This window comes from Pelobates fuscus, chromosome 3, assembly GCF_036172605.1.
Source record: "Pelobates fuscus isolate aPelFus1 chromosome 3, aPelFus1.pri, whole genome shotgun sequence".
NCBI lineage: Eukaryota > Metazoa > Chordata > Amphibia > Anura > Pelobatidae > Pelobates > Pelobates fuscus.
In genome coordinates this window covers 167051732-167075029 of record NC_086319.1, presented here as the reverse complement: position 1 = coordinate 167075029, position 23298 = coordinate 167051732, and the positions used below count along the sequence as shown (strand labels likewise).

General features: G+C 40.7%; 1 protein-coding gene across 1 annotated transcript in view; it reads right to left on the bottom strand.

Annotated features, from left to right (window-relative positions):
- Positions 1 to 11856: 11856 nt before the first annotated feature.
- Positions 11857 to 23298, bottom strand: part of MICAL3 (microtubule associated monooxygenase, calponin and LIM domain containing 3) — a 216598-nt gene continuing 205156 nt past the window's right edge. Inside the window, exons 39-42 of the mRNA XM_063447645.1 lie at positions 21382 to 21447; positions 17432 to 17531; positions 16317 to 16390; positions 11857 to 15389 (exon numbers count right to left, since the gene is read on the bottom strand). Coding sequence (XP_063303715.1) covers positions 15205 to 15389; positions 16317 to 16390; positions 17432 to 17531; positions 21382 to 21447 — 425 coding nt within the window. The 3' untranslated portion in view covers positions 11857 to 15204. The remainder of the gene's footprint in view (positions 15390 to 16316; positions 16391 to 17431; positions 17532 to 21381; positions 21448 to 23298) is intronic.

Here is a 23298-nt window from a genome sequence, read left to right as displayed (position 1 = left end):
AATTCTTTGGACAAACATGCCCCCTTTTTGGGCACGTTTACCCCTTTTGGCGGGTCCGGTCACGTGATTCGCGCCAGTGGCACACCCTTTTACCCCGTCCATTGACTTCCTGCTTCACTGGACACTGCTGTTAGGGGGTATGAATTTACTTGAAAGATGAAAGCATAAATTAGAGAAAGATTAGCATAGGGTATGTGTTTTCTTATAGCTGCATCCTATGAGTTTCCCTCCAGTACCATCTCCATCAGATACATGACGCTTGGGAGGTATGACTGTTTTAGTGTTTTTGGATAAGATTCCGTAATTAGGCCCATCATAACTGTCAGCACCAGGCCCACTGTGCTCTTAATCCGGCCCTGACTGCAGAGCATTACTTCTATACAACATCCTCAACATGTAAGTAGATTTTTTTTATTTACAACATTTCCATATGTATTTTTTTAATCTAATGCCTGTGATGTCACACACATATAATTAATAATGTAAATGTGCATGGCCGTATATGCTTTTCCAAACAAGGTGGCAACCGTACTGCTTCCTTAATGAACCCCAGCCTGTCATATACCTGGTTTGGTGTACGTGATTAGATGAAAGGGAGTAGTTTGATGTATGATAGAATGGTGAAAATGATTAGATGAGTGATTGAATCGCAAAAAGATCACGATCAATAGGGGTAGGTGACATGTGTTCCACTCTCCTGTCCCCCCCCACTTCACACAATTGTTCTCCTGCCATCCATCACATGCTCCTTTATAAGCTCACCTTCGCTCACTTTATCTTCTCCCTCCTCCTCTGGTGTCCTTTTTCTAATGCAACCACGATGCACACCACAATTCTTGTTCAGTGGCGATGGGGCTTCAGCAGCAAGCGGAGGTTGAGCTTGTGTGAGGATATGGCGTTGACATAATATCTGGGCGTTCTCTTATAATTCTTTTGACTGTCTGCCATGAAGTTAGGACTTCTGCAATGAGTGCCTGGTGAGAAGCGGGAAGAGCTAGAGTATTTCTACTGTACCACCACTGATAAAGACTTCTAGCAGTGCCGCCACTCTCCTGTATGCCGCCCTGAGGTTGTGACCTAAGCGGCACTATGAGAAATGTTGTGTGAATGTGGGCTGATTGTGGTAGTGTACGTAAGCTGTTTGTATTATTGTTGGTGTTTATGCGGGTTGTCTGTGATGTTCATTGTGTGTACGCTGTTGTTTTTGGGATGTGGGCTGCCTGTGACATTGTGTGGGGAGGGCTGCTTGCAAGCTTTTGTATGTTTAGATGTTTGGTGTGTGAAGGATTTTATGTGGGAGAGTCATTTGCAGGTAAGTTGTGCATTGCTTTAATATAGAAGAAAAAAAAAAACTAATGTATAAGTGGAGCGCAAACAAAGTGAAACAATGAGCCTCTATATACACCAAAAAGTGCAAGACAGGTAAGTCTCTACATTTACCTATCACAGCACTCTGGTTGGCTTGAAATCCACCAGAGTGCTCCGTGTCATTTTACACAGCGTGGGAAAGTTCTTTGGAATTTCCCCACACTGTGTAATTTGACTCATAACTGTCTGATTGGTTACTTAATCCACCAGTGTTATGAGTCAAATTACACAGCGTGGGGAAATTTAAAGAAAACTTTCCCACGCTGTGTAAAGTGACACAGAGCACTCTGATTGGTGGATTTCAAGCCAACCAGAGTGCTGTGACAGGTAAATGTAGAGACTTACCTGTCAGTCTCTACATTTACCTTTTAGAGCACTCTGATTGAATGGCTTAAACCCCCCTTATTGGTATTTAGGGCCCCCACCCACTGCTCAGGGGTGGGGGCCAGGGGAGAGGACATTAGGTCCCCCCAATTGGTATTTAGGGCCCCCACCCACCGCTCAGGGGTGGGGGCCACGGGGGAGGACATTAGGTTCCCCACCTTATTATAATTTTGGGCCCCCACCCACCGCTCAGGGGTGAGGGCCGGGGGGGGGGGGGAGGACAATAGGTCCCCCCTTATTCTGATTTCGGAATGCCGAACGGAAAATCTTTCCCATGTCTACTTTAGAACAGGTGCCCAAAATTGCCCAGCATATTCAAGGTGTGGTTTTACCAGCGATATATAAAGAAGCAAAATTATATTTTCATCCCTAGAATTTAGGATGTAAGTTGCTTGTGCATTCTTGACCCCGAAGTGCATAACTTTGCATTTCTCTACGTTAAATTGAATCTGCCATTTTAGTGCCCAGTCCCCCAATCTATCCTAATCCCTCTGCAGAAAAGCAATATCCTGCTCACATTTTATTACTTTACAAAGATTTGTGTCGTCTGCAAACACTGAAACATGGCTTTCAATGCCTATTTCAAGATCATTTATAAATATGTTAAATAGAAGCGGTCCCAAAACAGAACCCTGAGGAACACCACTTACCACTTTTGTCCAGCCTGAAAGTTTACCATTAATGACAACACGTTGTACTCTATCCTCAATCCAATGTTCTACCCAAGAACAAGAATAATCATCTAGACCAATTTCTTTTAGTTTGAAGACTAACCTGTTGTGAGGAACCGTATCAATTGCCTTGGCAAAATCCAAGTACCGTATTTATTCGAGTATAACGTGCAAAATGTTGTACAGATTTTTAATTTAAAATTAGGGGTGCGCGTTATACTCTAATAAATATTCGAGTGGGTGCTCCGATTATACCTCCCAGGACTGCCGGGCTCATTACAAGCCCGGCGGTCCTGGGGGGGCGGGCAGCAAGCGTTTACTCACCTCCATGCAGCTCCAGCAGCTTCCCAGTGTAAATCTCGCGAGACCCGAGGCCGTCAGAGCCTGGGAAGCTGGAGGAGCTGCACGGAGGTGAGTAAACGCTTGCTGCCCGCCCCCCCAGGACCGCCGGGATTACTGGAGCATATTTATTCGAGTATAACAAGCACCCCTAATTTTAGATTAAAAATCGGTATAAAATTTTATACCGATTTTTAATCGAAAATTAGGGGTGCGCGTTATACACGTGTGCGCGTTATACTCGAATAAATACGGTAGATCACATCCACTGCAACACCCTGATCTATACTTCTACTTACTACTTCGTAAGTAGAAGTATACTTATGTATACAACACTTACATTTCTACCTCAAATCACCTCTCTCAGGAAACAAATACATGGCTTTAGTTCCACCATATGGCCACAGTAATTGGGGGAGTCCTAAACAAATTTTAACATGAAAGACAATTATATAGTGCTAGTGCTACATGAACTAAAGAGTATTTAATCTGTTGTGAGAGCATTGTTAATATATAATGCAAAATAAATGTGATAAACACAATAAAAAAAAAATGCAATGTCAGAACTAAACAATTAAAGCGATAGTGCTCTGATGTATATACTCACAATGCATGTCTTGTCTCTGCTCTATATCAAGTACAAATTATTATTAAAGTGACATTGCTATCCAAATTCTCCTTAAATTTATGTTTTCCTGAGGTTACCTCCAATGGATGCTGGGCTTAACATGCTATGGACATATGGTTAAACTGAATCTCATATTTATTTGTGGAGATAGGCGATTTAAAGTATTTAAAGATTTAAAGTAGCCTTGTCAAATTCAAAAGTGTATTTTTGTGTGCGCTTTTCCTTAAAGGCACACTATAGGGTCAGGAACACAAACATGTATTCCTGACCCTATAGTGTTAAAACCATCTAGCTCCCCTATGCCTTCCTAAATATAGTAAAATGTTACTTGTATTCAAGTCTGCAGCTGCTGCCTCTGCCCTGGACATGCCTGCTTTACAGCTGAAATAATCAGAAGTGATTATGTAAGCCAATCACAATGCTTTCACATAGGATTGGCTGAGATTGTCAATGAGGCAGATCAGGGGCAGAGCCAGCACAAGTCAAACACAGCCCTGGCCAATCAGCATCTCCTCATAGAGATGAATTGAATCAATGCATCTCTAGGAGGAAAGTTTGTGGTCTGCATGCAGAGGTTGGCGCCAGGAAGGACCTCTAGCAGCCATCTGAGGAGTGGCCAGTGGAGTTATCAATGCATCTCTATGAGGAAAGTGCATGGCCTGCATGCAGAGGGTGGAGACACTGAATAGCAGTACTGCACAGTGTGCAGCACTGCCCCAGGAAGCACCACTAGTAGCCATCTGAGGAGTGGCCAGTAGAGTTATCACTAGGCTGTAATGTAAACACTGCATTCTTTGAAAATACAGTGTTTACTGCAAAAAGCCTGAAGGAAATGATTCTACTCGCCAAAACAAATACAATAAGCTATAGTTGTTTTGGTGACTATAGTGTCCCTTTAATCTGTATTTTGTATTAATGTTGGTGTATGCAACAGCACCACTGCTTAGAAATACATGTTCCCCAATCCCCCCTTTATTTTTATTTTTTTTAAAAGACACACACATCCGAACAGATACACACATTGATACAAACAAGTAATTTTTCTCCCAATTAAATTTTAGCCACCCCCGTTTCCATACCTTTTGGTTGCAGGAGGTTGGCTGCCCTGGGGTCCAGTGTCCTATAGGTTGAGGATGATGAGAGTCTGATCCTTCCTCTGTGTGCCTCATGTCTCTCTCTCCCCCCTTCTTCCAGTCCTCCCTATGCAGATCTTGCAGTGAACTGTGAGGAAGACCTGCTCTCACTTCCTCCCAGCACCATCTGATAGGGGCACGGTCGAGCTGTTAAAGGGCTGTGGTGCACAGTCGGGTCCCTAACCAGAGATGCCTATTGAGTATAGTAGGTGTCAGGGAAACCTAATAAGCCCCAGTGCAGCTGCACTGGCGGTAATTCTGCTGCGGGATTGTGCTCAGCAGCAGTGATTCTAAACTTACCTCGATAAAGAAATGGGACCATCTATCACAGAATGAATATATATATAAATATATAGATGAAGGAATGTATGGGGTACTTTGATGCAGTTGGCGACTTATGCAATGTATGATCAGATAATGTAACCAAACCCCCATTATTTTTTACCTAGGTGAGGTGTTTTTACATAGTACTATTTAGGATTTGAAATCACTGTTTAGTTAATAAGCGAGTGCACTGGTTTGTGTAATAAATATATATATATATATTTATTTTGTGTGTGTGCAGCACAGAAAACTGAGTGGAAGCATAGGTGGGAGGGTGATTGTATTACCATAGTATTAGGAGCAGTGGTGTAGCTAGAGCTTTTGCAGCCTCTATCTCAACTCACATGTCCGGTGCAGTCGCGGACGTCTGTGGCTACACAAAACATACCTCTTTTAAATGCAACGCCTCTAGCCCAACACAGTTTACTAGGCCTACAGAAGTGTGTACAGGTGGTCCTCATTTTGCGACCTACCTGTTTTACGACGGCTCGCACTTACGATGAGAGGTAAGTGCGAGCCGTCGTGGGGATTCCCTGCTCTGGTGCGCATGTCCCCGAACATAGACATGCGCACCAGAGCAGGGAATCCCTTAACTCCTCACTTACCGACCAATTCGTTCTACGACTGGGTGGTAGGAACAGAACCCGGTCGGTAAGTGAGGAGTCTCTGTATTTACTTGAGGTTCCAAGACTTTTGACACCAACACTATAAAGGGTGAGATGACAGAAAGATGAAATATAGTAGTTACTTTAGGCACCATAACAACGGTTATGTTGTGTTTCTGTATGTCAAGTGTTGTACTAGAATGGTTTGTCTTGTTTTACATATTGTATAGCTCTGCAGAATATGTTGGTGCTATATAAATGTGTGTAAGGAGGCTGTATGCTGTATTGCAATAGTGAGTATGCTGCTTGTGCTGTGCGTGTAGGGAGGCTGCATGTGGTATTGCATTATGAAGGGATGCTGCTTGTTGGATTGTGTGCATACAGGGAGGTTCCTTGTGGTTTTGCATGTGTGGATGGGGCTGTTTGCAGTGTAGTATATGAGTGGAGAGGGCTGGCTGTGTTGCAGTGAGTTCACAAGGACTGTTTTATGTATGAGAGATAGGGGCTGTAGTAGGCACCTGGGGAATACTGGGGCTTTAGTGTGTGGGGATAATAGTGGCTCTACTTTGTGTAAGTAGGATGGTGGGAGAGGGGCAGTAGTTGGTGAGGGCATCTATGCAGGGCAGATAGAGGGGGACTGTGCAGGTAGGGAGGTAGACTGCAAGGAGGCATGAGAGAGAGGGGATCTGTGCAGGGAAGGAGGGGGACTGTCAGGGTACAAGGAGAGAGAGTATACCTGGTGTGTCTGCCAGGCTAATCTTCAGCATCTCTCTACCAACACTCCGCAGAACAGGAGAGCACAGGAAGTGACCTCACTTCCCATCCATCCTGCCCCGCACTCACTGCACCGCATAGAGGAGACCTGGCAAGCAGAGCAGGTTCGCTGCCAGGTCTCACTCAGAAGGTGGGAGAACGCTCACTTCCACTGGTTAGAACCTTCCCAGAGCTTACTTAAAGCAAATTTACATATGCATTCCCATCACAGAAAGTCATTCCTGTTCTGCAAAATGTGAAAACACCTTCAAATAAAAAAAACAAAAAAAAAAACAGTGCATGTAACCTGATCACAGAAATACAGTGGAACTGCACATTCTAAAATGTTACACATTGTGTGTATATGGATTTAGATGTGTGTTTGGAGACATTTAGTTAAAGGTACCCTATAGGCACCCAGACCACTTAATCTCACTGAAGTGGTCTGGGTGCAATGTAACTGCCACCCTTAATTCTGCAATGTAAAACTTATATTGCAGTACTAAAATTGCCTCCAGAGGTTTGTGCTGCACAAGTCACCCCAAGCCTCAGTAACAATCCAGTAACCAACCTCATGCTGATGAGTTGCATTAACAACGAAATGGCTGTTTATGAGTGGTTCACTGGCTTTGCTCCTTTTCTTGAGTTGTGTTTCAAAGCTGTTGTTAACAGCAGACATGATCCAAGGAATCCATGTTTAAATTAGTTAAAGTGCTCTGCATTTCATGGTTCGGCAGAATCAACGACCTGAAACTATATATCTTGCAAAGCATACCAATAGGGATACCGAGGGCCTTCTTCCATTCGATCAATTCGGCCCTAACCATGTTTGTGTGGAAATCAGGCACCCCCAGAGTCAGCAGAGCCCAGCTGACCTTGCCAAAACACCTAGGTGGAGTGGGACTTCGGTCAGTGCTCATGTACTACCAAGCAGCCCACCTCCTCAGATTAATAGACTGGCATACCAAAAGCTCACACAAACTCTGGATCGAACTGGAGAAGGCACAATTCAGGGGGAGACTACCGGCACAAGTGTGGGTTACGAGCCCTTTAGAAGACAAACGATTGCAACAACTGCAACGGCAACTCTGAAGGTCCGAACGTCCACAAGGATAACACACCAGCTGACAACGCTGCACTCCCCACTAACCTCACTCGCACACAACCCAGAAGTGGCTGGCGGCCTCACGCCGGGGGATCTGGCGGGATTCAGAGAAACTGATTGGACATATCTGAAACAATGGTGCACTGCTTTAATCCCTTAAGGACACATGACATGTCATGATTCCCTTTTATACCTGAAGTTTGGTCCTTAACGGGTTAAACAACTCCAAGACCTCATCCCAGAGGTTGAAGTCACAGGTATGCAAGGGTTCTGATACCATCAGATTCGACACTTCTACTCGTCCCCAACGGTAAAACACCTAGTCCATAGAGACCTGACAACCTTTGAACAACTGTGCTCGGACAGGGAGCGCCTCCTCAGAGGAATCACAGTCATATACTCAATGCTTCTGACATCCATACCGAGAGCACACCCGAAATATATGGCATGATGGGAGCAGAGCGCTGACACAAAACAATGTCCACAAAACAATGGGAAAAATCTACACACTAGCCCATCAGGGCAAGATAAGTACGAAAATACAGGAGCTGAACTACAAACTTATCACCCACTGGTACAAAACCCCCGCACTGCTACACCACATGAACGTAGACATTCCGGACAGATGCTGGAGATGCGAGGCTGATGTTGGAACAGACAAGCACATTTGGTGGTCATGCCCAAGCATCCAACCTTTCTGGTAACAAATTCATGGAACGATCAACGAGATACTGGACACGGACCTCCCACTCCAACCCCTACCCTATGCTCCTGCACCACCCAAAACTACCCCTAGGAATGAGTCCCAATATGAGATGAGGGCTGTGAGGCAAACATGGTCAATACCTGGTACAATCAAAGCTTAAAGGTCGGCCTGCAGTGTGCTAGCCCACTATGCAGGGCTCTGAACCAACAATTATTTGTAAGTATATAGAGCGAGACATATCGTTGAGCTCAGCCCTTACCGGTATAATCTAAGTTCCCAGAAAGGTAAACCCTTGAACAGAACCGATACATAGGTTTCGACACGAGAGGTCACGTAGTGTTTACATAAAGTGAATTTATTTTTAAACACATGATTGTGACGGAAGTAACCATCACCAAGAGTTTAAGATGGACAATTCAATTAGGTATCTGAATGATGCATTTGTTTAAGTCACCCTGTGTCCATTGTGGGTGCAGGTTGTGTGTGTTCTACTGTCTTGCTAATGCTTGCAATCAACTAGGTGGATTTGGCTGTGGAGCTTGTGCAGCACCCCCTGTTGGCTGCAAGGATCTAACAGATATATGCACTACATGAATAGCAAGGCTTGCTAATTTGCATATTCAGCTTGATTTGCATATTACTAATTCTGCAGGCAGGAGAGATATTTTCTGTTAATTATTGTCTTCCCCACCCCTTTATAAAGATGTTATTACAACTCACTGTATGTTTTCTGACATGTTTTGGTTCTTTGCATTTTATTAAGTGTGTCACAGCAAGCTGCATGTAACTAACGTATGGGTAGTCCCAAGTAAAAGTATTGCATGTTCATTCCTTTTAGAATGTGTCCTGTGTAGATTTTTAGGGATCCCAGTTGCAGAGTCTTCGGACCTGTTGGCTGGTTTAATGATCCCTCTAGCCCTGGGATACATCAAAAGAGTTGGGCCTGAAAACCTCAATAGAAATCAAATTGCAGGCAGAGTTGGATACCTGCTGGAAGCGGGGTTGCAGTGGAAAAGGCAGAGGGGACGACATCTGCCTGGAAGGAGAGCTGCAACCTGGTCGGGTGGAAAAGCTCGAGAAGGACCACAGTTAAGCTGCAGTGACTGACTGGGGCAGGAGCACTTCAGGTTTCCCAGTTCCAGCTAGGGAACGAGCTTGGCTAAGGTACCCAATTGGGGTACAGGGAGCTCCGTCACAACTCAATATTTTTGACATTAACATTTAAAAAAAATCATTTTTAAATCTTATCCAACAACATTATATCAATGCCTCAGCTCCTAGAAAAGGACTACTTAAGAGGTACTCTTAATTGATGAGTTAATGATCATTAGCCTTCAAGAAAAACCTTGAGTTCCAGTATCATATCCAAAAGAAACATTAATACTTTCCCACAGAATAATAATTAAGCCTCTTTTTTATTATATTTAGAATGGTACAAGAACAGTCTGCTAATGAAGCCTAAACATGAGCTGCGTAAATTACGCCGTTGGGCAGGATTGTGTGTCCGCTATATTGGGTCACAAGTAAGAAGTGTGGCTTATCTATGGAATGGAAAGATAACAAATCCATAGATGCAATTATTATTTCTGTGGCATGTACATAAGAGGAGATAGAACCAAATGTTTCCATTTAGATCAGGGCTGTCCAACCTGCGGCCCCCCCAGATGTTGCTGAACTACAACTCCCATGACTCCCTGGTTTCATTGAAATTATCATGGGAGTTGTAGTTTGGCAACATCTGGTTGGACAGGCCTGGTTTAGATTGATGTTGGTCTGGAACACAAGGAGGTGGTCACTTATAGTTACCTTATCTCCACCTCTGGGCGAGGCTTGGTAATCCACAGGGTATATATCTAATGACACTGAAGTGTGTATTGTACTTGCTTGGGGCCAAAACCTCATTTTGAGTGAGTCACCATCTTCCTTGCCAGAGACCCCCTAGGCAGAAGTTTTACTTTGAAAACCTGAGTAAGTGATTAGGTCTTATGTTATTTTATACCTTTTGTTTTTATCTGTTAGTGGTGTAACAAATTTGATTGTCATATATATATTTTTGTATGCACTGTGACTATTTTTTGCTCATAATAAATATTCCTTTATTAAGTTCAGCCTCTGTCTGGTAAAGAATCATGTTACCTGAGTGTTTTGTACTTGCATAGCTATTGTGCTAAGTTGTATTTGGTGTGATTTCATTATTAAGTTACCTGGGGGACCAAAGCACCCCATTTATAAATTGTCTTGGTGGTGGCAGCGTTAAAATAGTAATATTTATATTATTATGGTTAAGTGTGGGTGGTGTTAAGTGGGATTTTATAATTACTTCCGGTCTAGTGCAGACAAATAGTGAACTTCAACCCTTTCACCACCACAACTACATCACGCACACTCTTGAAAGTAGGGTGCGTTCGTGACACTATCCCTTCCCTGTAAATTACACCACCTAATAAAACACGGAAAACCACCTACAACTGTTTATGTGATGCTGCACTTTCTTTTAAAAGTTTATTAAATATTGAGCAAAATATCTCACAATACAGCTCAGTGCAGGTAACGTCAGGGGCAACATTACAAATGAGGAGAAACAGAATTATTGTTTCATTTATCCTCTTCTCTGTATGTGTTACTTGTACTGACTGTCATGTGCAAATGACAGAGCCTAACAATGACTGACAGAGTTCCAAGTTGGAGGTGCCGGGCTGTAGAATACAGAAGTTTAGCTTCAAAGGGACACTCCAGGCACCACACCAAAACAACTTCATCTAAATGCCAAATAATCCCAGTATGCCTTCGGGAGCACTCTAACCTCAAGGGGTTAATCCAGTGGCATACACACAACCCATGGGGCCCCGGAGCAAAACTGATCCATAGGCTCTTCTCCCCCCCTCTCAGACACACACACACACACTGACAGATACATACAGACACACATACAAACAGACAGACATACAAAGATTCATACATACAAACAGACAGGCAGGCACACATAGACAGAGACACACAAGATACATACATAAAAACAGATAGACACAGACATACATACATACATACAGACACACAAGATACATACATACATACATAAAAACAGATAGACACAGACACACATACATACAGACACATAAGACACACACACACACACATACATACAAAGACATACATACAGACACACACACATACAAAGAAACATACACAAGACAAACATACAAACAGATGGGCACACATACATACAAACACACAATATTTAAGTCACCCTCCTGTTTCCTACCTTTTAGGTGCAGGAGGTTGACTTTACCTGGGGTCCAGTGGTTGCTCGAGTTCCCACTCTGACTCCCTCTGTTTCCTCCCGCGTGGGCTCTCAGTGATAGTCACTTCCTCCCAGCGTGTAATGATCTCATCACAGGGGGCCCGGTCGCGCTGTTAAAGCGCGCAGCGCTGACTGGGCCCACTTAAAATCCATATCCAGCGGGTGGCCCTGACAGTATGGGCCAACCGATGGGCATCTTAACATGCGGCCCCGGTGGTTTTCCACGGTCCAGGGCCACAAATGATGACGGCGGGCACCCGGTCACAGGGGTCTGCAGGGCCCCCTGGAGTGACAGGCCCGGTCGCAGCTTCGATCACTATATGTACGCCAGTGGGTTAATCTGTTCGAGAACGGTTTAACCCCTTGAGAAAACAGTGCCCATGGGGTGCTGCTGGCACCTTAACTTAATGTAGATTATCTGGTGCCTGGAATGTCCCTTTAATTGCATTTTAAAAATATTTATTTGTTAAATATAGTGAAAGGACAGTTACCCTTTAAAAAGAATAGATGAATTCATTAAATGAAGAAGACACACACAGTTATACACTTCTGAATCTTTATGTATAAAAACAGCAACTCTTCTTTCAAGTATTAAAAAATAAGTTAATTGACAAAAAAAAGTGAAAACAGTGTTTGGGCAAAATCTTAGGAGTGTTTAGGCTACAGTTTGTGGGCATTCGGGAGAAACACACAGAAATGTACTGTTCTAGCTGTGATTGTGCCCGTCAGGCCACAGGGCCAGAGGAAGTCACATTTAAAGGGACTCATCTATACAACGTTTATTTTGAAAATATAGCTTTAAACAATACCTTGTGCTGCAAAAAGGGGCCCGACCTTAGCCTCCCAGCTGTTGGTGGGCTACATTCTCTAAGGATGGGCTCCCTTGTACAAGAAGAATTGCATGTAAACATCCGGATTAAGACAAACAAAAAAAAAACCAAAAAAAAAAAAGGCTTTGAATTACTTAATCTGCTATATTCTTCTTTGCAATCATTCATTTGTAACTGCGTAAAATAAGTAAAACACGTCAATGATGCAGCTGGTGGATCAGGTCCAACAAACATGCACAATACACCTCATGGTTTATTTGTTTACCTCTTGGTTGTTTATTGGATTTGATCTTATATCTGCACTTTGGGTAAAAAGATTTTTCAAAATAAAACTGAGTGAAGCACAAATTGTTGATGGATACAGGTATCCGATGAGAGCTGCAGTACAGTTTCAAGCCACTGCCAATTTAAAAAGACTAGTATGCTGTATAGCACATTCAAACTGAAGCACTAAAAATAAAAAGACATGGTTTTATGTTAATTTAAAGGGTACAGGTTTGTTTACCTTTGATAGATAGATTTTCATGCAATTCTGTCAGTTCAATGTATGATGCTATTCATGATCTACATTCATACAGTAACAAAATGTTTAGATAACAGCATTACTTTAAAGGTACTGCCAACACAGGCGCTATCTGAACAGGACTTTCTCAGAGAAACATAATGAAATGAGAACAACCATTCTGCACCATAGGAATCACCGGTCATGAAAGGGCCTGCAGCAGTTGTAATTGAATTACAATCACATCAGCCAATGGGTGCCCATGAGTCCAACTACTGCTGTAGTGGTACAGATTGCTTGTCTCAGTGTTAAAACAGGTGAGGCAGCACTACATACAAGAGAATTAACAGCACAACAGCACTAAATAAATTATTTTTAACCAAAAAATGTGACAGCAGTAAGACTTCTGTATGAAACCCTTGCAGACTCTTAACATCTCTATAAATTGCAACAATCAGACAGGTACCTGAAACAAGGAAAGTGTTAACATTCAGTTATGTCTAAAACATCCTTCTATTTAAATCACAGATAGGCCAGCAATGTGTTTTTCTACACTGCCCTCAAGACCTACTGCAGGGTGCACAGCTAAAACTTTCAAAATCTCACAAAAGAATTCCATGTCCTGTTTTGATATGGGGAGGTGTTCTGTTAAAAATAAAAAAATAAAAACCATATAAAACAAGCTGAAGCTGGTAGGGGCAAGGATCACAAAAAAACAATTCAATTAAAAAATATTGATTATGTTAAATAAGCAACACGGGAATGGTAGGGGAGATCCAAACCACAGTGAATTGATGTAATTTTGTGCCAAGAAGAATGGCTATTTTGACCCCAGTTTTCATTTCAATTATTGATGAAAAAGCTTCCCATGAAGAATGCAGATATTATGAAAAACATAAGCAGAATTAAGGTTACAAATGTAGCACAATACAGCTGGTCACTTTATCAGGAATATGCTTGATTTATCCTCATAATGCAGAATGACTGCTATTGATGGGTTCTTTACAACATGTTTGGACAAGGTACCGGTAATTCTTTCCCTCTTATGCTATCATGAGATCTTAGAGTTTTGTAAAGCTGTAACCCAATCCACAGAGCTAATAGATAGCTGTGATGTTGCTCAGTATATTGCATATTTTCTGCAAATGTTTCCCTTTAAGGCCAGAAGGCTTACCGGCTACAGAGAAAGTTCAATAATTCTACAAACCTACTAAAAAAAAAAACAAAAAAAACCAAAAAAAAAAACAGTTTTCCTTTAGCCAGGGTGTCATCACAGTTAGCTTGGATACACAATCGTGTGCTACGTCATTTACATTTTCTTCATTACTAAAACCTACAGTGCTGAATGGACCTGACACATAAGGAGGACACTGTTAGCCTTTTCAGTATAGCAGTAGTTGACATCTATACAAAAGAAAAAAATGCTGGAAGAACAAAAATCTGCACAACCCATCGCTAGGAGTAAGCCACTAATTTTCCATGTTCTGAAAAAGTCCTCCTCTTTGCATAGTGCATAATGGAAGGTTTTAAAGGCAAACGTTAATCCTGCAACTTCCCAAAGAGTAAATGAAATGTCTTATCCACAATGTAAAGGGTTAAGATGAGAGTTTGTTTAAAACATAAACTTATTTAAAATCATTACTATCTGAAAACATTGTTGCAGACGAATGTGGGACATATGCAGAGCAGATGATACAGAAGGATGATGACTATGTAAGTTCAGAAGTCCAATCTTGGACACGCAGGTATGGTGTACTGCTTTTCTCAAAATCAGCCAATGAGAATTATGGGAAATGTCATCAAAGGGCTGGAGGAGGGATAAAGGTGGACATGATGTTACTACTGTGGAAGTAAGAGATTCATTTTTCACAATCTTCTGACAGTGACAGATGCAAACGATATAACAATTATTTTTAACCAGTCAACTAACAGATTACTGTGGTTCCCTTGTGTGGGTGGACTCCAAAAACATTTTGTTACATAAATAATTGCGTTGTAAATAAAATTATAAATACGTTTTTTCCCCCCAGGATGGGGAATATAATTTTCTAACACTTGCAACCTTCAAAAGACATACGCTGTGTTAACAAAACTTGAAGAATAAACAAGACATACAGCAGTTTAAAAAGATACTTCAAGCACCCCCTAGTGGCCAGAAGCAGCGTGTCAGTTTGCTTGCTTATGTACAAAGAGCTGAAAAATTAACATACGTGGTCATACTCAACACCACTACAAATGGCAGCATAGTGTAAACCTGAATTGAATCTGTAGCCTTAACCTGTTGAGTGACATTCCAGGGGGACATATCCATTTTACAATATGGCTCCTGTAACAATCTCCCTAAACTTTATTGCTGCCGCTGGACGTGCATTGGATTAACAGTTCTGTGTAACATTTTCACAGGCAGCGGCTAGTCACTGGGGTGGCAAGGTTCCATTCCCAGGTTCAAGATATGCCCCTCAGACTTGCCCAAGTTGAAGAGGGGGAATCACAGGCTCCTGATAGGACTTACGGTATCAGGGGGAAGAGGAGGGCAAGGAAGGTGTGAGCAGGTCTCAGGACCAGTTCAAATTGTAACCTTTAGATAACATGACCTCTTCAAGGTCTTTGTCCTCTTCCTTCTCCCTAAGTCTCTGTTCCTCCAACAAAGCCACCAATGCATCTCTCTGTTCCACCACATCCAGCATCTCATTCAGGATTTTCTTCTCATCTGCAAGCTCCTGCTCTGTCTTGAGATTATCTGTGGAGAGGTGAAAGGTTATTAGAGCTTAGGTAGCCAATGAGATCCTCAGAGACCACTGTGCTGGGGACAGAGGCAGAGATCAGGAGTTCTTTTCCCCAGGCCCGCACTACATTACTATATGGAATTGCTGGCTTCTGACACTCCACAGATTACTGCAAAAATTGGAATGGAAATTTTGAGCGTTGCCTTTATTAATAAATTATATATAATTAAGAAAAAAAGAGGTCAAGGAATAAGTATTGTAAACAAAACACACCCCTCAGTTTTAAAACCAAACTTCAGTGTTTATAGGGAACAGAATGCAAGCAGCAGGTTCCTTCCCAGCATGCATTGTTTTCTCTTTAGATTTTCTGTGTGATTCAGTCCATTTGTGAAAATTAACAGCCAGACAGTGAAACATGCACTTCCAGTGGATACCAATACAGAGTGGGACACAACATCCTGATTGGGTGATGTTCTTTACATAAACAAACTCTATATAAGAGAATATGCATTGTAAAAAAGTAATGACATGGCGGATATTGATCTCGTATGAAATGGCTTTCAGGAGGAGACTGCTAATGAAGCAAAGTGCAGAAAATAATATAAGATAATGTCACCTATGTTTGATCAACTTTTAAAAAAATTGTCATAAAAAAAAAGAAAAAAACCAAAAAATCTCCAAAATTGTCAAATGCAAAACAAGATAGCTGCTGTACCAGCATTTACTAAGGTTCCCAAGCGGCTCACTAACAATAAAAAAATGGTGGTCTGTAAACAGGTGTTTAGGATCAGCGAAGGAAGCTTGTGTCATCCCCATAAAGGTCTGGATAAAGGTGATGGGAAATTCAGTTTCATTAGAAGAATAGAATAGTAGAATAATTTCAGAGGTCAGATAGCTAAAAGAATTACCAAGTTCAGTAGAACATTTACAATGCTGCATACCTTCCACTGCCATACGTTCTCGCAGCTCCTGCTGTAACCTGCTCTGTCTGTCCTCAAGCTCCAACTCTCGAGCACTGCCAAAAAACCATTAACAAAAAAAGTAATTGGGTAATAAAAAAAAAAAAAAAAACACAACATGATTCAGTAACTGTCAAACTTTTAAGCTATTTTTGGGGAAAAAAACACATTAAAATTCCACATATTCTTTATATAGCAGAATTGTATTAAGTTTGCCCAGAGCCCCAGACAAAATACTTTAGCTCAATGAAGTGGTTTTGGTGTGCAGATCATGTCCATGCAGTCTCACTACTCAATCATCTGCTATTTAGGAGTTACATCACTTAGTTAACACTTCTAAACACTTACTGTAAAAGGAGATCTAATGTTTTAACTTCCTTTATTGCACAGTCTGTTTAATTTAGAATTGGTTATCTTCCGCTAGGTTAACAGTCTTCTAAGCCCCACAGGAGCCTCCTGTGTGTGATTTAAGTCCAATTTTACAGAGCAGGAGATAAATACATGCATCAATGTAAGAGGCTATCGGACTGAAAATGATCAGTAAGACTGCAGTGGCATAATCCATACACAAACACGGCTTCAATACATGCACAATATAGTCACCAAAACAACTTTAGCTTAATGAAGCAGTTATTGCTGCTCAATTTTGTGAAATCACTTTTGTTTCTGTTTATGCAGCTCTAGCCACAACTTCCCTGGCTGTGAGTGACAGTCAGCATGAAAACAACACGGTTTTTGATTTTCTAGTAGATGCAACTTACTTTAAAAGTTTTAATCTACTACTCTGTAAATTGAACTTTAACCACTCACAGGAAGTTCCTGCAATGTCTAGCACGCAAGTGAATTAACTCCTAAATGGCAGATAATTGAGCAGTGAGACTGCACAGGCATGATTTATACACCAACACGGCTTAATTAAGCTAAAGTTGTTTTGATGCATATCGTGTCCCTTTAAAGATAAACTGAGATTCTAGCCATCTACCCCAAAATTGTACAGATTCCTTTGGAGAATCTGCCCATTCATAGAGTTAACTTTTACAAAACAGTGTTTTCAAATAAACAAATTATCTACATAGTAGCAGGTGCTAAAAACTTACAAAATCATGAGCTCTGACTCATATCGCACAAGTGAATTCTTTTCTTGGACTAGCCGGAACCACTCCTGCATCAGTTTGGGATCATCCTTTTTGCCCATACCTGTAACAGATACTTTGGATTAAGAAAACAGAACAAGCAATCTGGGAAAACACATAAGATGGAGCAAATAATAAACACAAAGCAGGATATGGGGTTCTGTTCAAAGCCGAGCACACAACAGGGCACAGCAAAGAAATGGGGAGTAGGTCAGTGTACAGACATAAGTGGTCCAGTGCAGGACAAATCATGCATTCTACCTGCATTGCTAGTGTTACGTTGCAGGCTGGATAAGGTTTTTGCAGCTTAGTACAGAGTTGAAATAGACAAAAATATTTTTTTTAAAGAAATTTATAGGAAGCATTTAAAATGTATTTAATGTAATGCATCCACTGAAACATGTGATCATTTATCATCAACACTGATACATTTTCTGTGACTAGTCCTATTGGCCATGTGCACACTTTCATATTTACTAATACTTGCTAGAACAAGGCTCGCTTTCCTAGAACTCCTTAACCCAGGGATCCTAGGTCTACAGTAGGAATGCCTCACCTTACCCCACTAGAAGAGCTGTAGAATTTAATAGCTGCTCAGTTTTCACACCTGTGAACAGATTGACCAGATGACCTATTAAAATCCTGTATAAACCAAAACTTTTGTTTCTATCAGTTCCCATAAAAACAACACTAATTTGTTAAAGTCTCTCCAAAAATGCAGGCAATTCTGTTAAGGATACATTTAAGTTTCAACTATGCCATATTAATACCATGACATACTTGAGAACGACAAGCTCTCTACTGATTAAACTAAGTTAGTGCCGCTGCATAGAATGCCAACGCACAATCCTGTGCTGCAGTAATAAAATACACAAGCATTAATTACAAAATGATTGGGCACCATACTCGCTGGTCCTTGATCCTTAAAGATATGACTGTGTGTGTCCACAGCAGGACCACCTAATAACCATAGGAATGGCTGCACCTTCTTTTCTTCTGCAGGTCCCCAGGACTGAAGCCACATAGACATTCAGTGCTTGTGCAAATGTGATCAACTTGGTGTGTTATGCTCAGCTCCACTGAAAACAATGGAAAGCTAGGATTCTCGGCAGAGATCACTAAAGGAAGCTACTTGTTGAACTGCATAAAACTCAGGAACTTCAAAACAGTAGGTTTTGAAACAATCCAATACAATTAATATGAGGTAAGGGAGTCTTCAGTAAACTAAAAACAGGACCTAGAACATTCAATTTCACACACATTACCCCGCATTAGAACATTAAACCCTTGAAACTCTTTTTTATTTTAAATTCTTTATTTTTGGTGAATATAAGTACAAGCTGACCTGTTTATGCCCATGAAAACTAAACATTTTAAGCTGAGCTTAGCAGCACTCAATGAGTTGGGGAAAATCTATTACTTTTAGACGTTATTTGTCTATCTATACGATTAAAACAACCTTAAACACATTTTCCCTGGGAACGAATACTAAATTCAACTTTATTTTCTATGGTAAACCAGTTTAAGAAACTATATATATATATATATATATTCTAAATAAATGAGACTATTCAATCTTTCTTTCATTGCTTTATTTGGTTATAAAATTATAAATGATTTATTGCAGCACCATTAAATGAAATGTGATATCTCATGATGAGTAGGGATAGGAATGAGGCCGTAAATATTTCTCTGGAATAAACCAAGAGTTCATTTTAACTAGGCTTGAGTTTTCAGAGTAATTTGGTCCATTAGAACATTATTAAATCCCTTTCAGCTCTCAAATACAATACTTGAGCCAAGATATTTCTCTCTGGCAGGAGAGTATACAAAGTATGTAAACAAATTGGCAGGAAATTAGAGGGTATGGGGATGGTAAAGGCTACCTTAAAGTCACATCTTTTTCAAGCTGGGGACACAAACAAATGTACTTTGAATTATTGGTATAAAATAATGAGATGATCAACTAAACAAGAAGGGACCAAAAGAGTGCACATATTTTCAAGTATATCCTGGCATAGTGAAAGAAGGAATTGACCCAGCTAGGAAATAAACCTGGATACATTCTAAAGTTACTATGGCTACATTATTCACTGAGCCATGCCACTAGCTAATATAATAATTTAATCTAATTTTATTGCAATGTGAAATGCTTTACTCATTTTGTAGTTGCTGCCCTGTAGCATTGACTAGTCTTTAAAGGAAGTCCTCAGGCACCATAACAGCTTTATTTCAATACATAAAGTTGTTTTGGTGCCCTAAGGTCCTAGCTACCATCTTACCTTAAGCGCTTAAACTGTTTAAGCTTCTGCATTGGTGTCAAGGATGGAGGAGGAGCCACAGGGATCTGGACGATGGGTATCATCTAGACTACTTTGGCGGTAAAACGGTTTATAGTTTAAGGTTAGATGATGCCCAGGACTTTCAGGATCCATAACAATTTTATTGAGATGATGTTATGGTGTTCAGAGTGTGCCTTTATGAATCAGACCACGATGAAGGCATGAAACATAATTAGCTCTTTATAGTTTACTTTATTTTATTTTTATTTACTTTTATTTACTTTATTTTTACTTAAATTGAGAGTCATTCAAAGTTATGGCTGACAGGGCTTGTATTTCACTTTAAATCACTGTTCTAAAGGAACACGGAGCTGAAACTTAAGACCATAGGAAGCTTATATTAGCACCATAACCACATCAATAAAATTAAGTAGTTATGATGCTTATAGAGTCCCTTAAACTCTTTAAAATCAAGTTCATTCTAGGAGAGTACACTCAATTCATTCCTCGTGCGATTGTGTATATATATATATATATATATATATATATATATATATATATATATATATATATATTTTTTTTTTTTTAATTACAGTCCAATAGACAGCAATGAAATATATTGGCTCTTCATTACAGGACTGGTCTGATTTTGTAGAAATCTCAAGCCTAGTAAAAGAGCAAAATGATGTGGAATGTCTGTAAGAAACGGAGTAAAAATGATGACAAAGGACAAGTGCATAAGCTTCTAGACATGGTACATGGCAAACACACACTATAGATCGCTATCTTGTTGTATTGCCCTCATGCACAGGCAAATAGTGTAACTCACACAGACATATCCCTTGTCCCTTGCTGATGGTCAGTGCAAATGGTAGTTCTGTTTTAAGCTAGTTTATGGTCCAAATTGCACCCCATCTAAAGTGGGCATTTACCAAAGTATTCTGCAATCTATAGTGAGACTCTATTTATTGCATAGGAGACACATATGCAGGTGCATTAGAAGTCTCATCAACTTCAGTAAGTGAAAGCATTAAGTCAGAGTTAGGACATTTGAAACGTGCCAGCTAATAAATTGGAAAATTTGGATAAGGCACAATACAAATTCCTGTTGGAATTCGAATGAGTAAGTATTACAGCCTTAGTAAGCTTCAAGTCAATATCTCAAGTGTCCTAGACTTAATGAGACAAAGCTGCTTCCAAGCTACAAATTCCAAAAAGAAGGGCTTTAGGTAGTTACCTATGGGTACCTATGATGTCACAGCTATGTGGTCCTCAATCGCAGGTACCGTACAGCCTTGCCAGGGACCATTTAATGTGTGCACTCATTTTGTCTTAATTTCACGGTTTGTGAGGAATATATCGTGCCATTTACCTACGTGTTCACATTTCAGTTTCTGGTTGAAGAACGTGAGTTCTACAAAGGACCAATGTTCTCAATATGCATCTGGTATGTAAAGGGTCAATGTTCTGTTCTACATATAGCTAGCTACACAGCGCAGAGAAGGGGTAGGCCAGAGGATGGTAAAAGTGTAATATGAAGTCTAGATTTGAAATTTATTAAACCATGATAATTATGACACTGTAAGTCCAGCCATGTGCAGGGAGGGTGTTCTTGCTCCAAAGCTACATTACCTTCATGGGCACAGCAAGGGCAGAAGGAGATAGGTCTACGGCGTGGAGTCCCGGCAAAGGGATCAACTTCAAAGGTTAAGAGCAGTGGAAGGAGTAAGAGAAAGTGTGTGGCAGGCATGAATCGGGGCAAGGAAGGTTAAAGGGTCCAGGTGAGGGAGGGAGAAAAAAAAAAAAAGAGAGAGAGAGAGAGAAAAAAGCAGAAAGTACAAGATTGTGAGCGCCAGAAAACAGGAAACAACAAGAAGAAGGTTGGAAAATTAAAACCAGTTAAGAAGAACAAAAGTAGGGGGTCTGCGGAGTAGGAAAACTCACTTAGACCCCATGAGAAGTTTGCTGGTACAGTTGAAATTGCATCAAAGTGAAAGGAAAGCTACAGAAGCCCAGAATGTTTTTTTTCACTGTCAGGGAAAGTGCTCTAGTTACACATGTAAGGAACATGTACATTCCTGGCTTTTTATAAACAACTCCTCTCAAAATGATGTTTAGACCACTTCTGGTACTCAAACAGCAAAAGAATGCACAACAAAGTGTCAAGTATTAACTGTACGATCCCAAGATTACTTGGCTGCCATGGATTGTGGAATTCTGCCCATGATTCCATAACGGTCATGGGTTACCAGTCTCACGCTGTGGTTACATATTCTATCCTCTTATTCCATAGCCACCATCCATGGTTCACTATCGCAACCCATAATTTCATGGCTGCAATGGCTTACTTACCACCTCCAACAATTCCATGGCTGCAATGGTTTACTATCCCCACCCATAATTCCATGGCTGCTATAGCTTACTAACCCTGCCCATGATTCCATGGCTGCAGTGGTTTACTAACCCCCTCCAACAATCCCATGGCTGCAATGGTTTACTAACCCCACCCATAATTCCATAGCTGCAATAATATAATTAATAATTGTGTAGGTAGCAGTTAAACAGGTTGCCTCTGCCTTTCAATTAAAGTTCTAAAGAGCATTAAATGCTCTTATTAGAACCCAGCAGATTCCAATATTAAAGAAGATAATAGAATGTAAGCTCGTTTGAGCAGGGTGCTCTTCAACCTATCGTTCCTGTAACTTTTCTTGTAATTGTCCGAAAGCTCTACGGAATCTGTTGGGGCTATATAAATGGCAATAATAAATAAACTCCAATAGAGGTCATCTTTTAGCAAAATTAAAAAATACTCTTTCCAACATTTGTGTATTTATTTTTAAACCAATTTCAGTTCCAGAGCTGATCAACAACTGCTCATCCTCACACTATTTTGGCATGTGAATGATCATCTTAAACAATTAAAACGCCCTGCTTCTGGTGCCCTAGTTTGCATCCATCAATCTAGGAATCCCATGCGTGAACCGCCTACTTCAGTGGATATTCACAGTTTACATGTTTATACGCTGGCATGCCTTTTACTGCTGGGCACTCACACTGCATGTAACCACAGTACAAGGTGTCATGCTCAGAGGACTATAGAGTGGAAAAATAATTATGGATACACAATATAATGCTGCTGTTACAAGCAAAATGTTCTCATTCGGATTGAAAAAGCTCAGATTTCAATAACTGCATAGAGATAGAAAACTGACAGTCTCTGTGGTCTTTCCTGCTTCACTCTCCTCACAGATGCACAGGAAGACCATAGAGACTGTTTGCTTTCAAGCACTGTCCGATCCAAGGTGCATATATATATGGCAGTAGAATCCGGTCATATACTAAAGGCAGAGAAGAGTTTTTCTCCATTCCCCACGCCACGCTCCCCCCCCCAAATATACTTTATTTTAAATAAATATTTTTCATTTCAAAACTTGACTAAAGGATTATTATATTAAATAGTTTTATAAACAAAAATATTAGGACAAAAATAACCAATAAATACACAAGCTAAGGAATACATGTTTTTTGGGGGGTGAGAGAATAGTATTT